This window comes from Spermophilus citellus (assembly GCF_964194105.1).
Source record: "Spermophilus citellus genome assembly, chromosome: 13".
In the NCBI taxonomy this organism is placed as follows: Eukaryota; Metazoa; Chordata; class Mammalia; order Rodentia; family Sciuridae; genus Spermophilus; species Spermophilus citellus.
In genome coordinates this window covers 71,471,318-71,487,281 of record NC_138193.1, presented here as the reverse complement: position 1 = coordinate 71,487,281, position 15,964 = coordinate 71,471,318, and the positions used below count along the sequence as shown (strand labels likewise).

General features: G+C 36.2%; 1 protein-coding gene across 1 annotated transcript in view; it reads left to right on the top strand.

Moving 5' to 3' along the window:
• CIMIP6 (ciliary microtubule inner protein 6) overlaps positions 1 to 15,964 on the top strand; it is a 35,588-nt gene that overhangs the window by 19,090 nt on the left and 534 nt on the right. The window contains 2 exon segments of the mRNA XM_081265423.1: positions 14,339 to 14,454; positions 15,767 to 15,964. Of these exon segments, the coding sequence (XP_081121549.1) occupies positions 14,339 to 14,454; positions 15,767 to 15,964 (314 nt within the window).

Sequence of the window (15,964 nt, the reverse complement as noted above, 5' to 3'; positions counted from 1 at the left end):
TAGAAAATGATGATTAGGTATGGGCAAGACAGCCTTAAAAAAAAAGAGGAGCTGGAATGAATTTTTTTTAAATATTTTTTTAAGAGAGGGAGTGAGAGAGGAGAGAGAGAGAGAGAGAGAGAGAGAGAGAGAGAGAGAGAATTTTTAATATTTATTTTTTAGTTCTCGGCGGACACAACATCTTTGTTTGTATGTGGTGCTGAGGATCGAATCCAGGCCGCACGCATGCCAGGCGAGCGCACTACCGCTTGAGCCACATCCCCAGCCCTGGAATGAATTTTTTAAGTCTTGAAGCATTGTATACTCATTTTGCTTCAAATGTGTATTTACATTTCATTCTGTGTTAAAGAAACAGAAAATGGAAAGGGTGCATTAGAGATGTAGTTTGTATAAGAAACAAAATGAAATTCCAATCAGTGCATACATAAAGAAAAATGACTTGGTGCTCCAGTAAGAATTTGAGCAATGAGCTGATAAAAATTAAAGGTATAAGTATGGTATATGATTCTTTGCTTTAACTGATTTATTTTGGTTAAACAACTAGTCCTCTTAATATAAGGAGGAATCACTTCTAATCTGGTTGAAGGGATGTGGAAGAGTGGTTAAAAATGAGACTGGACAGATGCATTTTGTTCTAGGTTGGTCAGGAAGGTCCAGTCATTTCATAAGGGATCCTTTAAATTAGGGTTTGTGGATCTGTTCTGTTGGGCTAAACAACTTTTCCAGAGAGAAATCCTCCAAACCCCTGCTTAAGGTGGAAGACAGATTATCCAAGAATCCCTCAAACAATCCTGTTTGCAACTTCAGTACCAATGCCCCATGCTCCCTGCTTCAGAACCTCCAAGTTCCTGAGCTTTACTACAATACTGTGGCATGAGCTGGCATGATTTTTACCCCACTTTCATCCCCATATGCACTAATTTCTAGTTTTCTGAGGTCTAATCAAGCCAATTGCCATTTATCCATCAGTTTTCCAGTTTCAAAATTTGTTAACATCTTAGTTCCCATTTAGTTCTTTTTTTTCCCCCTTAAGGACATAGGCCCTCTTAATTTCTTTATTGTTATTTTTTGGGAGTTAGGGAAGAAATGGCAGGTAATGCACAGGTTGATCGCCACATTTAATTGGAAATAAGCCCTGTGACTGTCACAGCTATTTAGTATTGCTCAGTACTTAGAATTGTCTGATCCTGGGCCCCTTATTAAAATTCATCATTTTGTTTATTCAGTTTATGAAATGAGAATAATACTTCCTACTTTGAAGGACTGTTATGAGAACTAAATGAAATAACATGAAAAGTGCCTACCACAGTTCTTTTATGTACTAGGCAATAAATGGTAGCTATTTCTATTATTAATCACTGCTAAGTTAGGTGTTAAGTTGAAATTTAGTTTTGGGAAGCTGGCATTGAACCTCTCTTTCTCTCCCTCCCTCCCTCCCTCCAGACCTCTCCACCTTCCTCTTTCTCCTCAGTTATTGGTATTTCCCATTACTATGTTCATTATTATATCCTTGGGCCAAGTATAATGCCCAAACTCAATAATATTTATTGAATAATTGAATGATAATTACATACTACTCAGAAAAAAAATGTTTAAAGTCAATGTAATTTAAACTAACATGAAAAACAACATAGGCCTGTAATTAATTCCTATTTTAGGTGGTGTGTGGATACCAGATAAAAAGGATTTTTTAAAAAGAAAAATATTTTAATGTAACATTTTAAAATATGTATAAAACTAGTCTGAATGTGCCAGATTTTTATATATGCATTCAAACAGAAAAAAAAATGTGTTAATGCCAATTAAAAGTCATTTCATAGTCATTCCGTTCCGTCAGCCCACTTAATTACGCCTGGTCTTTGGTATTTCAGCAATTTTATCTTGTGCTGACAATAAAAGTGCCCTTTATGTCTTGTACCACCACACAATTTCCTGGCTGCCATCCATGGTTAGTTAACAAATGGCTATGCTTCATCATATCTGAGTCCAGTAAGAATAAGTCTTCACATTTGATTTTATATAATAAAACTTTATAAATTGGAAAGGCTGATCTAATTAGTGAAGGGGTTGTATTTCATATTTAAATGAAACTCTGGCTGTTTATCGGACTACTTGATATTTTAATGTTCTTTTGCATTGCAGATCTAGATGTAGTGGTCAAATTAATTTTATAAAGTTGGTTTTAGTCTAAGTTTCTTCTTTTGCACCAAGGTATAGCATAGGACTGACTTCTTGCTATAGTTATGTTTGTGGATTTTTTAAGTGTTTTTTGAAGATCTATAGCATTTTTATATTAACAATCTTTTTTTATACAGATCAAAATAAATACTATTTTTTTAATATTTATTTTTTTTTAGTTATAGCTGGACACAATACCTTTATTCCATTCATTTATTTTTATGTGGTGCTGAGGATTGAACCCAGGGCCCCGTGCATGCTAGGCGAGCGCTCCACCGCTAAGCCACAATCCCAGCCCCTCAAAATAAATACTATTGAGTAGAATTTCTAAGAGAAAATATTACTGGCAATGTTTCTTAAGTAGACACAAACAAAAGGTTAAGAAAATTTCTCAAAGTAAAACTGCTAAGTTCTCACCTATATAAGGAGCAAATTGTGGGTTTGAATGAATCCTGGCTTTGTTGATAAAACTTGAATGGCTAGATACCAACTTGTTTAGAAAATTCTTATTTTAATTAGATCAAGTTTCCAAGAAACTGTGGATTTCCAACATTCTTCATGTACTTTGCCTTATGTTTGTAGCTTTCATCTAATAACACTTCTTTCAATAATCACTGGGGTGCATTTGAATTATTAAGTAGAGAAACCACTAAGAACCTGAATATCTTCTCTCAGGTTGTCCCACTTAGATATTCTCCACTATTTCAAGTTTTTTAAAATGTTTTTTTAGTTGTAGATGAGCATAACACCTTTATTTATTTTTATATGGTGCTGAGGATTGAACCCAGTGCCTCACACATGCGAGTCAGGAGCTCTACCACTGAGCTACAACCCAAGCCTCCACTATTATTAGCTTATTTAAAGAAAGTCTCATGTGTTTGCATAAATGAACATAGTTTTTATGTCTAATAGGTGTAACATCTGGGTGAGAAATTCCCCTCTATCATAGCTCAGAGTACTTTCCTCTCCCTTTTGTTCCTCCATAAAGAAATGAATGCTTTCATGTTATTATTTTTGAGATTCTAGGAAGTTCTTAATCTCCATTTAAAAGATGATTTATTTTATTGGCTTTCTTTGGAACTATTTCTCTTTCAATTATCTGTATAACAAGCTACCTCAAATTTGGTTGTTTAAAACAACAATCATCTGATTTTCTCAGTGTTCTTCACTCTTTGCTGGGTTCAGCTGGGCAGTTCTGGTCTTGGGGAGGGTCATTTGTGTGGCTGTGTTCGGCTGACAGGTATCTAGGACTGGGTTCAGCTAGGGCACTGAGATGCCTGGGTCTTCTCCCTGTGGTTTCTCCTGCAGAGTGGCTGGATTTCTTAACCTGGCAGCTCAGGGCTTCTAAGAAAACAAAAAGCAGAAGTTGCAAGGTTTTCTTAAGGATTTTTGCCTGGAACTGACACAGTGATACTGCTGCCTCATTATTTTGGCTAAAGCTAAGCACAAGGCCAGCCCATTGATAATATTATTCATTGATAATATGCTCTGCGTTTTTATGGGTATAATGCTATTTTTTCTGTTCTGTACTCCTTGTCTTTTTCAGGAAATAAAAGCTTTTGTTATTTTCCTTTATATATCTTAGGCACTCTCCTTGGTTTATTTCTTACTTAGTCTTATTTGAGTACTTCTTCTAGAAGTTCTTTCAAGTAGATTTTTTTAATGGAAAAATCTGATTTTGTAGCCTTCCAATATTTTTTTTTTATTTTAGCTTTATAGTTAAATGATAATTTGGTTAGATATTAAAATTCTAGTTTCCTTTTATTTTTATTTATTATTCATTTTGGTACTGAGGATTGAACTCAGGGGCACTCAATCACTGAGCCACATCCCCAGCCCTATTTTGTATTTTATTTAGAGACAGAGTCTCATTGAGTTGCTTAGCGCCTTGCCATTGCTGAGGCTGGCTTTGAAATGGTGATCCTCCTGTCTTAGCCTCATGAGCCACTGGGATTACAAGCAGGCACTACCGCATCCAGCCTTCTAATTTCCTTTTAATTAAAATTCTAATTTAAAATTTAATTTAACATTCTAATTTTTCTTTTAATATTTTCAAAATATTACCCAGTTATCTTGGGTCCACTGTTGCTATTGAGATATTTAACACTAATCTGCTTCCTACTCCTTTGGAGATAATCTATGTCTTCTCTATGAAAGTATTTATAATTTTTTCTTTGTCTCAGATGACCTTTTTTTTTTTTTTTTTAAAGAGAGAGTGGGGGGGGGAGAGAGAGAGAGAGAGAGAGAGAGAGAGAGAGAATTTTTAATATTTATTTTTTAGTTCTCGGCGGACACAACATCTTTGTTGGTATGTGGTGCTGAGGATCGAACCCGGCCGCACGCATGCCAGGCGAGCGCGATACAGCTTGAGCCACATCCCCAGCCCTCAGATGACCTTAAATTTCTGTACAAAGTGTCTTAGACGTGAGGTTTTCCTTATGCACCCTGTAGGACAGGGTGGAGCAAGTGAGAGGCCTACGGTGCAAACTTTAAAGAGCCACTCGCTCCCCAGGTCATGCAGGTACCTCCTTAAATCTGGCATCCCTGGTACTTCCCTTGCCTTTTTAGTATTCTGTGAACTCTTATAATCTGAGATCTGTGCTCTTCCTTTAAATTGTTAGATATTTAGCCTCATTATTTCTTTGGATATTTCCTTCTATTTCTTTTAAATCTGGTGTTGGTATTTCCACCTTCCATGTCTCTTGAATTTTGTTTTTTCTTTCTTCTTTCCTCTTATATTCTGGGATAGCTTCTCAATCTAATTTTCTAGTTCAAGAATCTCATGGTTTATTGCGTCTTTTTTGTTGTTGTTGTTGTTTGTTCCATTTCAATTGTTCCTGTTTTCTTTTTTTTTTAAACAGTTGATTTTTTTTTACCTACATATGACATGTGCATTACAATTCTTATTACACATATAAAGCACAATTTTTCATATCTCTGGTTGTACACAAAGTATATTCACACCAATTCGTGTTTTTCATACATGTACTTTGGATAATAATGATCATCACATTCCACCATGATTTCTAACCCCATGCCTCCTCCTTTCCCCTCTCACCCCTCTGTCCTACCTGGAGTTGTCTATTCCTCCCATGCTCCCTCTCCCTATCCCACTATGAATCAGCCTCCTTAAGTCAAAGAAAACATTAAGCATTTGTTTTTTTGGTGATTGGCTAACTTCACTTAGCATTATCTCCTCCAACTCCATCCATTTACCTGCAATTGCCATGATTTTATTCTCTTTTATTGCTGAGTAATATTCCATTGTGTATAAATGCCACATTTTTTTATCCTTTCATCTATTAAAGGGCCTCTAGGTTGGTTCTACAGTTTAGCTATTGTGAATTGTGCTGCTATAAACATTGATGTGGCTGTGTCCCTGTAGTGTGCTGTTTTTAAGTTCTTTGGGTACAGACTGAGGAGAGGGATAGCTGGGTCAAATGGTGGTTCCATTCCAAATTTTCCAAGAAATCTCCATACTGCTTTCCATATTGGCTGCACCAATTTGCAGTCCCACCAGCAGTGTATGACTGTGCCTTTCCCCCCACATCCTCGTCAACACTTATTGTTGTTTGTCTTCAAAATAGCTTCATTCTGACTGGAGTATGAAATAGTAGAGTAGTTTTGATTTGCACTTCTCTAATTGCTAGTGATGATGAACATTTTTTCATATATTTGTTGATTGATTATACACCATCTTCTGAGAAGTGTATTTTCAGGTTCTTGGCCCATTTATTGATTGGGTTATTTGTTTGGTTTTTTTTTTTTTTTTTTGGTGTTTAACTTTTTGAGTTCTTTATATACCCTAGAGATTAATACTCTTTCTGATGTGTGAAGGGTAAAAATTTGCTTCCAAGATATAGGTTCCCTATTCATCTCACAGATTGTTTCTTTTGCTGAGAAGCAACTTTTTAGTTTGAGTCCATCCCATTTATTGAGTCTTGATTTTAATTCTTATGCCAAAGGAGTCTCAATAAGGAAGTTGGGGTCTACTTTTTCTTCTATTAGACACAGTGTCTCTGGTTTTATTCCTAGGTCCTTAATCCATTTTGAGTTGAGTTTTGTGCATAGTGAGAGATAGAGATTTAATTTCATTTTGTTGCATGTGGATTTCCAGTTTTCCCAGCGCCATTTGTTGAAGATGCTATCTCTTCTCCAATGCATGTGTTTTGGCACCTTTGTCTAATATAAGACAATTGTAATTTTGTGGATTAGTCTGTGTGTCCTCTATTCTGTACCATTGGTCTACAAGTCTGTTTTGGTGTCAGTACCATGCTGTTTTCTTTACTATTGTTCTGAAGTATAGTTTAAGGTCTGGTATAGTGATGCCACCTGCTTCACTCTTCCTGCTAAGGATTGCTTTAGCTATTCTGGGTCTCTTATTTTTCCAGATGAATTTCATGACTGCTTTTTCTATTTCTATGAAGAATGTCATTGGGATTTTGATCAGAATTGCATTAAATCTGTATAGTGCTTTTGGTAGTATGGTCATTTTGATAATATTAATTCTGCCTATCCAAGAGCAAGGTAGATCTCTCCATCTTCTAAAGTCTTCTTTGGCTTCTTTCTTTAGAGTTCTGTAATTTTCATTATGTAGACATTTCACCTCTTTCATTAAGTTGATTCCCAAGTATTTTTTTTTCTTTGAGGCTATTGTAAATGGGATAGTTTTCCTCGTTTCTCTTTTTGAGGATTTGTCACTGATGTAGAGAAATGCCTTTGATTTATGGGTGTTGACTTTATATCCTGCTACTTTGCTGAATTCATTTACTAGTTCTAGAAGTTTTCTGGTGGAACTTTTTGGGTCTTCTAGGTATAGAATGATATCATCAGCAAATACTGTCATTTTGAATTTTTCTTTTCCTATGTGTATCCATCCCTTTAATTTCTTTTGTCTGTCTAATAGTTCTGGCCAATATTTCAAGAACTATGTTAAATAGAAGTGGTGAAAGAGGGCATCTCTGTCTTGTTCCAGTTTTTAGATGGAATGCCTTCAATTTTTCTCCATTTAGAATGATGTTGGCCTGAGGCTTAGCATAGATAGCCTTTATGATGTTGAGATTTGTCCCTGTTATCCCTCGTTTTTCTAGTGTTTTGAACATATAGGGTACTGTATTTTGTAAAATGCTTTTTCTGCTTCTATTGAGATGATCATATGATTCTTATCTTTAAGTCTATCTATTATGTGATGAATTACATTTATTGATTTCCGTATGTTGAACCAACCTTGAATCCCTGGGATGAATCCCACTTGATCATGGTGCATGATCTTTGTGATATGTTTTCATATTTGATTTGCCAGAATTTTATTGAGAATTTTTGCATATATGTTCATTAGAGATATTGGTCTGAAGTTTTTCTTTTTTGATGTGTCTTTGCCTGGTTTTGGAATCAGGGTGATGTTAGCCTCATAGAATGAGTTTGGAAATGCTCCCTCTCTATTTCCTGAAATAGATTGTAGAGTATTGGTATTAGTTCTTCGTTAAAGGTCTTGTAGAACTCGGCTATGTATCCATCCGGTCCTGGGCTTTTTTTGATTGGTAGACTTCTGATGCCGTCTTCTATTTTGTCACTTAAAATTCATCTGTTTAAATTGTATATATCATCCTGATTCAATTTGGGCAAATTATAAGACTCTAGAAATTTGTTGATGTCTTCAATATTTTCTATTTTATTGAAGTACAAGTTTTCAAAATAATTTATAATTATCTTCTGTGTTTCTCTGGTGTCTGTTGTGATATTTCCTATTTCATCACATATGTTAGTGATTTAAGTTTTCTCTCTCCTTCTCCTTGTTACCATGGCTAAGGCTCTGTCAATTTTATTTATGTTTTTAAAAGAACCAACTTTTTGTTCTGACAATTTTTTAAAAATATTTTTAGAGTTGATGGACCTTTATTTTTTTATTCATTTATTTATATGCGGTGCTGAGAATTGAACCCAGTGCCTCACACATGTGAGGCAAGCACTACCACTGAGCCACAACCCCAGCCCCTGTTCTGTCAATTTTTTCAATTGTTTCAATTTCATTGATTTCAGCTCTGATTTTAATTATTTCCTGTCTTCTACTGCTTTTGGTGCTGATTTGTTCTTCTTTTCTAGGGCATTGAGAGATAATGTTAAGTCATTTATTTGTTGACTTTTTCTTCTTTTAAGGAATGAACTCCATGCAGTGAACTTTCCTCTTAGAATTGCTTTCATAGTGTCCCAAAGATTTCGATATGTTGTATCTGTGTTTTCATTCACCTCTAAAAATGTTTTAATCTTTTCCTTGATGTCTTCTGCAACCCATTGCTCATTCAGTAGCATATTATTTAGTCTCCAGGTGTTGGAGTAGCTTTTATTTCTTATTTTATTATTGATTTCTAATTCCATTCCATTATGATCTGATAGAATGCAGGGTGGTATCTTTACTTTTTATATTTGCTAACAGTTGCTTTGTGGCATAGTATATAGTCTATTTTAGATAAGGATCCATGTGCTACTGAGAATAAAGTGTATTCTCTCATTGAAAGATGAAATATTCTACATATGTCAGTTAAGTCTTAGTTATTGATTGTATTATTGAGTTCTATAGTTTCTTTGTTCAGCTTTTGTTTGAAAAGTCTATCTAGTGATGAAAGAGGTGTGTTAAAGTCACCCCAAATTATTGTGTTGTGGTCTATTTGACTCTTGAACTTGAGCAGAGTTTGTTTGATGAGCGTAGAGGCTCCTTTCTGGGGGCATATATATTTATAATTGTTAAGTCTTGTTGGTGTATGGTTCCCTTGAGCAGTATATAGTGTCCTTCTTTATCCTTTTTGATTGACTTTAGTTTGAAGTTTACTTTATTTGATAAGAGGGTGGAAACCTTTGCTTGCTTCCACAGTCCATGTGAGTGGTATGATTTTTCCTAACCCTTCACCTTCAGTCTGTGGATGTCTTTTCCTATTAGATGAGTCTCTTGGAGGCAGCATATTGTTGGGTCTTTTTTAAATCCAATCTGCTTGACTATGTCTTTTGATTGGTGAGTTTAGGTCATTAACATTCAGGGTTATAATTGAGATATGATTTGTATTCCCAGCCATTTTTGTTTATTTTTAGTATTTAATGTGACTTGGTTTCTCCTCTGATTAGATTTTACTTTAGTGTAATACCTCTCTCTGCTGATTTTCACCATTGATTTTCATTTCCTCTTCTTGGAATATTTTGCTGAGGATATTCTGTAGTGCAGGCTTTCTAGTTGTAAATTCTTTTAACTTTTGTTTATCATGGAAGTTTTTGTTTCATCATCAAATCTAAAGCTTAGTTTTTCTGGTTATAAGATTCTTGGTTGATATCCATTTTCTTTCGGAGCTTGGTATATGTTTTTCCACTATCTCCTGGCTTTGAGGATCTGGGTTGAAAAATATGCTGAGATACAAATTGGTCTCCCCCATATGTGATCTGATTCCTCTCTCTTGCAGCTTTTAAGATTCTATCCTTATTCTGTATGCTAGGCATTTTCATTATAATGTGCCTTGGTGTAGATCTGTTGTAATTTTGTACTTTTGTTGTCCTGTAAGCCTCTTGTATTTGGTTTTCCAATTCATTCTTCATGCTTGGGAAATTTTCTGATATTATCTCATTAAAGAAATTGTGCATTCCTTTGGTTTGAAACTCTGTGCCTTCTTCTACCCCAATAATTCCTAAATTTGGTCTTTTGATGCTGTCCCATAATTCTTGTATGTTTTGTTCATGGTTTCTTACTATCTTCATTGTGTGATCTGCTTTATTTTCCAGATTGTATACTTTGTCTTCATTATCTGATGTTCTTTCTTCCAAGTGATCTAGTTTGTTGGTTATGCTTTCTATTGAGTTTTTAATTTGATTTATTGTATCCTTCATTTCAAGGATTTCTGACTGTTGTTTTTTTTTCAGAGTCTCTCTCTTGAAGTATCTTTTGCTACCTGTGTTTGCTCTTTTATCTCTTTGTTGGAGTGATCAATTTTTGCCTGTATTTGCTTATTTAGGTAATACTTTAATTCATAGATCATTTTATTTATGAACCTCCTGAACTCCTTCTTTGATACTTCATCAACTTCATGGATTCTGTTATTATAGTGTCCTGGTTTGTTTGGGGCACTTTCCTCCCTTGTTTTTTCATGTTGTCTATGTGTCTTCCTTTCTTGCAGTGTGGATCTGAGATAGTACAGTTCTTCCCTATATTCTTGTAGCACCCGTGCAGATTGTCTGTACCCCACCTTGATGTTGGGCTTCCAGACCCTGCTGGTGTCCCTCAGTATATGCTACTGCATCTAAGGTTGGTGGTGGCAATAGCAGAGGTAACTCGAGATAATAGTTAAGGTGCCCAAGATGAAAGCAATGTCTTACAGAGATGGGGCTGCAAGAGTGGGCCTCACACTCCCTTTGGGATGCCTGCTCTGAGATGCAGCTGCTTGTAGACCCTGTCTGTTGTCAAAAAGTTAGGGGCTACTGTGTGGGGAGGGCTATGTCGATGACTGCAGTGTCTCAAGATGGAAGTGGATTATGCTTAATCTCCCAGGTGGGAGGGGGTTGAACTCCGACCTACCCTGGACATGGTTCCTGCCCAAGTCGGTGTGGACAGATGTGGGTGGGGCCTGACTCCCGCAGTAGTCTTCTGTTCTGAAGAGGTGGACCTATGCTGGAAGGTGGGCTCTGGTGGGTGTGGGTGGACCTGGGCCACAGAGTTTGACCTCCCTAGGTAGTCTGCTGGTCAGAAGAGGTGGTCCTGTGCCAGAGGCGAGGCTCTGGCAGGTGTCTACCCTGCTGGTGGAGGTGTCTCTATTTTCATTTCTAACATTTTGCATGATTTTTAAATTATCTTTACTCTTGCCTCACATTACTGACAACTTCTATGTATATTAGAAGTTATCTGCTTCTTTTAATTATTGATGTATTGCTTCTAATAATTCTGCTTCCCATGGTATATGTTAAACTTTTCTTTTTGTTCCAGGGTATGTAATTTATCTTAGATCATGTTCCCCAAAGGCCTTGTGTAGACAAATGGTTAAGACCAGGCTCTGGTTTGCATACCTCCCAGTGAATTTAAGGAAAGAAAACGAGGCCTAGGCTGTAGAGCTTCAGACATTACAAAATCAGTTTTGACCATCATCAGTTGCTGTCACTCTACTAGGCCAGTCCTAAAGTCAGGAATCCACTCCTGCTACCTCTAAACTCTTTGAAAGAGGCATCACTGAGGGAAGGCACTCTCTTGGCGTTTCACATCCACCAATGCTGACAATTGCTGGAGGAAAAGTTGAGCAGAGAAGCCCAAGGGGACAGCATGCACCCATTGCCACCAGTTTCTTATCCTGGGGGGACTGCTGTGCTGGCTGATGTTACTGTGTTGACACAGGATGGCTGATCAGTGAATGCCAGTTTCTGTGGCTCTGGGGCAAGTCATGATCTTCCCAAGGCAATGTGAGGCAAGGCCTGGAGCAAATTTAAAAGGTCTCTCTCAACCTTTTCTCTCTTGACTGCATTTGAACCTTTCTATCCTCTGGCTGCTGCTCACCTGTCACACCAGTTCAATAAAGCCTTCATACCCATCTACTGAAGCCTTTGGGTTTCTCACAGCTGTTTTGTCTGTTTTGTTTTGGTTTTGTCTTTTTTTTTTTTTTTTTTTTTTTTGATAGGTCATTGGACTCATGCTTTTCTTTCCCTTCTGGATTTTCCCCAGAATAGAAAAGACCTGGGCCCTTGCTGAGACTCTCCATAATTTGACCCCAACATCCTAGAGACTTTATAAATGTTGCCCTTCATCCTCACAATTCTGAAAACAAATTATCATTATCCCTATTTTAGAGAAGAGGAAATTGAATCTCAATAAAGTTAAGTGATTTTTCCAAAGTCACATGGGTAGGAAATGTAGTGGTTCCAGAATTTGAAAATATATCAATCTTCTATCAAAACCAAAATGGTTCAATTAAACCCCAAAATGGTTTAATCCATTAACCTTATATGATTAATGCTTAAATTTAGAATTGCCTTATTTTATTCAAGAAGTTATCAAACGAGGCCCCAGAAAACATTAATGTTCTGTGAGCTGAAACTTGTTATTCATTCAAAAAAATGGTAGTCCTTTCTCAATTTGCAGGAAAACAATATGAATTATGGATAGGATTTTCTCAGTGTTGTAGCTATTAAATTTTTAGCACCTGCTGTTTTTTGTGTGTTAGCAAGTTCTAAAAGAAAGGTAATGACTAGGTTAAAAACAAAAACAAAAACCAAGTAAAACAAACAAACAAAACAAAAAATGAGTTTTGAGCAGCTGATTTCAATTAGAAATCAAGAAAATGTTATCAGTTAACTTTTGTTTTCCTGCTAATTGGGGAAAGATTGCCATTCATATCATGTAATGTATTTATACATTTGATGTATAAATATTTGAATACTCATCATTCATGCTAGTAAAATTAACTTATGTCTATATTTGAATATCAAATTGAATTCATGAATGGTTAATAAATGTGAATTTACTAATATAATATTCTTTCATATGTAAAGATGTGATTAAAAATAGATTTTACTTTATTTTCATAGTTATATATGCATATAGTACAGAATTCAAAGAATACAAAGGAATATTCAGTGAAAAGTGAATCTACCTCTCTCCACTTCTGTTGTTCAGTAACCCAAGTCTTTCTTCTACAGTAGTCTTTGATATCAGTTTCTTATATATCATTCCACAGATATGCTAATATATGTAAACTCTTAGAAACGCTTCCTCACAGCCTATTCTCTTTTGACAGAATATGACCTTTCCTATCCTCCAGCCCAAACTGCTGCTCATACTTCATACTAGTTCATATTTTTTAAAAGATTAATTTTTTCCTTGACAGAATTACTACATTAAACTTTTGTGATTGTCAGCAGCCATTGGAAGTTGCTCTGATTATTTAAATAACTTTGCCTGCTAAAAATAAAACTAAAGTGAGTTTTAAAAGTATTTAAAATATTAAACATAAGTGAAGTAGAGACCCACAAAATGAATACATACTCATCACCTTGATTTAAAGATACTTAAAAGTGATTTCTAAAGTGTCTTATGCTCTTGCAAATATTCAGAATCTCTGTCATTGGGTGAAATAAAAAGGATTGTGTATTCTGCCACAGTCTTGGCTGGGCACAGAATCACGAGCCACCACAGCTTTGTAGATTCAAACAGCAATTCTTTATTCCCAAACTCACACCGGCCTCTACACACCTTCTGGGGAAATCCCAGTTCTGCTGCCGCCCAATTCACCTACTCCTCGAGGCTTTTTTCCAATTACTTTCTGAATCTCACGAGAACTCAACAGGAACTCAGGCAGCAGGAACGCCCTATTCCCAGCAGCAATAATCTTCAACCTCGAACTTCCCTAAAACCCATATTGTCTTAAACTGGGAACGCCTTAAACTTGTCTTAAACCGGGAATGCCCTAAACCCAAGGAGCGGGATACTTCCTCAAACTGCAGGATACACCCTAATCCTGGATCCACCCTCGTCCTTGAGCAGGGTCACCTTTCTCAAACACACATGCAATGTCAACAGCGAATTTCCAAGGCAAGTCCATTTAACATGGGGTACGCTGGCAAGGAAATTTCGATGCGTCATTCCTACTTGGCAATGGCCCTCAGCATATTCAGCTACAAGTGCAGCAGCTCCAGGGTCTTCCAGTGCATTCCATGAAGATAGCTGGGAGGAATTTGAGTACGGAATTCCTTGCGCATCACCTTAGCCACTTGGTCCCGACTACAGATTCAGCATAAAATTTCTCATACTCTTTCTAATAGTAAAAAATAATTTGACAAATAAGTTAGACTTAAGTTTTCTCTAAAACTTATTGCTTTCTGTGTAAAAGAGCATATCTAACAGATTTTTAGGCCAATAGTTTCTTAAATATAACTGTATTAGTATTAATATTAGATATAAAAATTAATAATTTCACATGTGGGGCAAATTTGGTTGTTTTGCTTTGGTCCTTTTCATGGAAAAATCATGGTGAATCCATTATATTTATTGTGTAGATATGGGTAAGTAACCTTGCATACTTAGAGAATATATCATTCTGTGGGCATTTTTATAAAGCTTGGATACTATGAATACTGATTATAATTCTATAGACAAATCTAATTTTTATTTTGACTTCCCAAAAAACTCTTTTCTTTTTCTTAGTTCCACTTGCCTCTCCAGATGCATCAGCAGAACTTCAAAACAAATTTACAGAATACATGTCTTTTATACACCAATATGATTCCAGGAAAACTCCCAATGAGCCCATCCGGGGAAAGGTAAGACTTTATTTAGAATCAGTTATTTAATACATTAACAGGTGTAATGGTCAGTGTCTCATTGGGGGGTTCTTCTTCCTGCCGAGGAGAATGTAAGCCACCCTAAAACTTAAAAGTCTCTAATACTTAATGAATAACAAAACACAAATATTCAGAAATATATTTACAATAGTGAAGCCCCTGACTGATCTAGTCCACATGGGTTCTCGAGCTAGACAGACAAAAGATGGCTCCAGTGGTTTATTTAAGGGGGTACATTAAAGGAAATGATAAGGTTTCAAGGGTGGAGTTTTGCCTTGAGACGTCTTGCAGTCAGCAGGTTGATTGACATCTTGGCACGTCACACCCATCTCAGGTGCCGTGGGAGCCATGGCAGAGTGGAACAGAAATTCACACTGTCCCTGAGCAATTGACCAGAGAAAATGTCTACTGGTCATTCCCAGACACCAGATGTTTCCATTCACTAGGCTTTCATGGGCGGTGACCCACATGCAACCCACGGACAGCTCATGACAATACATTAGAGCAGAATAGATTTATGGTAGAATATAAAGACTTTGGAAGTCATAATCATCTTTCTAAAAGGTTATTTAAACAAACTAACCTAGTTGTTAGTAGGATAGAATCCCAACCACATGCATAGTAAAAAGCAAGGAATGATGTCATAATTTGGACTCAAGAGTTTGGGAATTTAATTTATTTAAATAATTAAAATTATTTGCTTAAGATAATATCAAAGCAGCTAATAAACAATTTTTTATATTCTTAATGTGCATGTGTGGCAGGGGGATGCAAATCAGGTTATAAATCCAGATAGAAATGTAATAGTGAGTATTTGGATTTTTTTCAACTACAGATGTTTGCTTTTATATTTCATTATAAGAAAACCTTTTGTTGGAACTAATAGACATTTGGGACATGATCATAAATTCTTAGATCTATGAACTGTTTCTGTTGTATCCATAGTAACCTATACAACAAGAAATAATATTTGATATGAATAGCCTTAAACAATCCAAATGACAGAAAAGTTGAGAAATGGGAGATAATGAAATATTTCTTCTTTGACTTTCTACTGTTTTTTTTTTTCCTTCCTGCTCATTTTCTGGCACACCCTATTTTGTAATTTATTTACAAGTTTAGCCAATAAATATTATGGTGATGTCTTTAGTTTTGGATGAAGGAGACAGCCAATGAAGAAGCAGCGAAGTAAGTGCCTGCCTCACCAGGACTTGACCTAACCGACAAACTCAGCTGCGTCTTCCGGTAATTTGTGTTCCTCTGTTAATGTCAACTTTGTTTTCCTTTCCAGAGACTTGGAACTTTTGTGCAGAGAGAGATAAAACCAGGGAGTAGGCCAATAGTTCCTAAGGGAACAGAGGTATTACTGAATGCTCTGGGGCCGTGTTCATCAGAACAGCCCCCCAAAACAGAGAAAGGAAATCCAGCGGGAAGCAGAATGATCTCACCAGGTCTCTGCCAACAAAATTCCCAAGAGCTGTTAGAGACT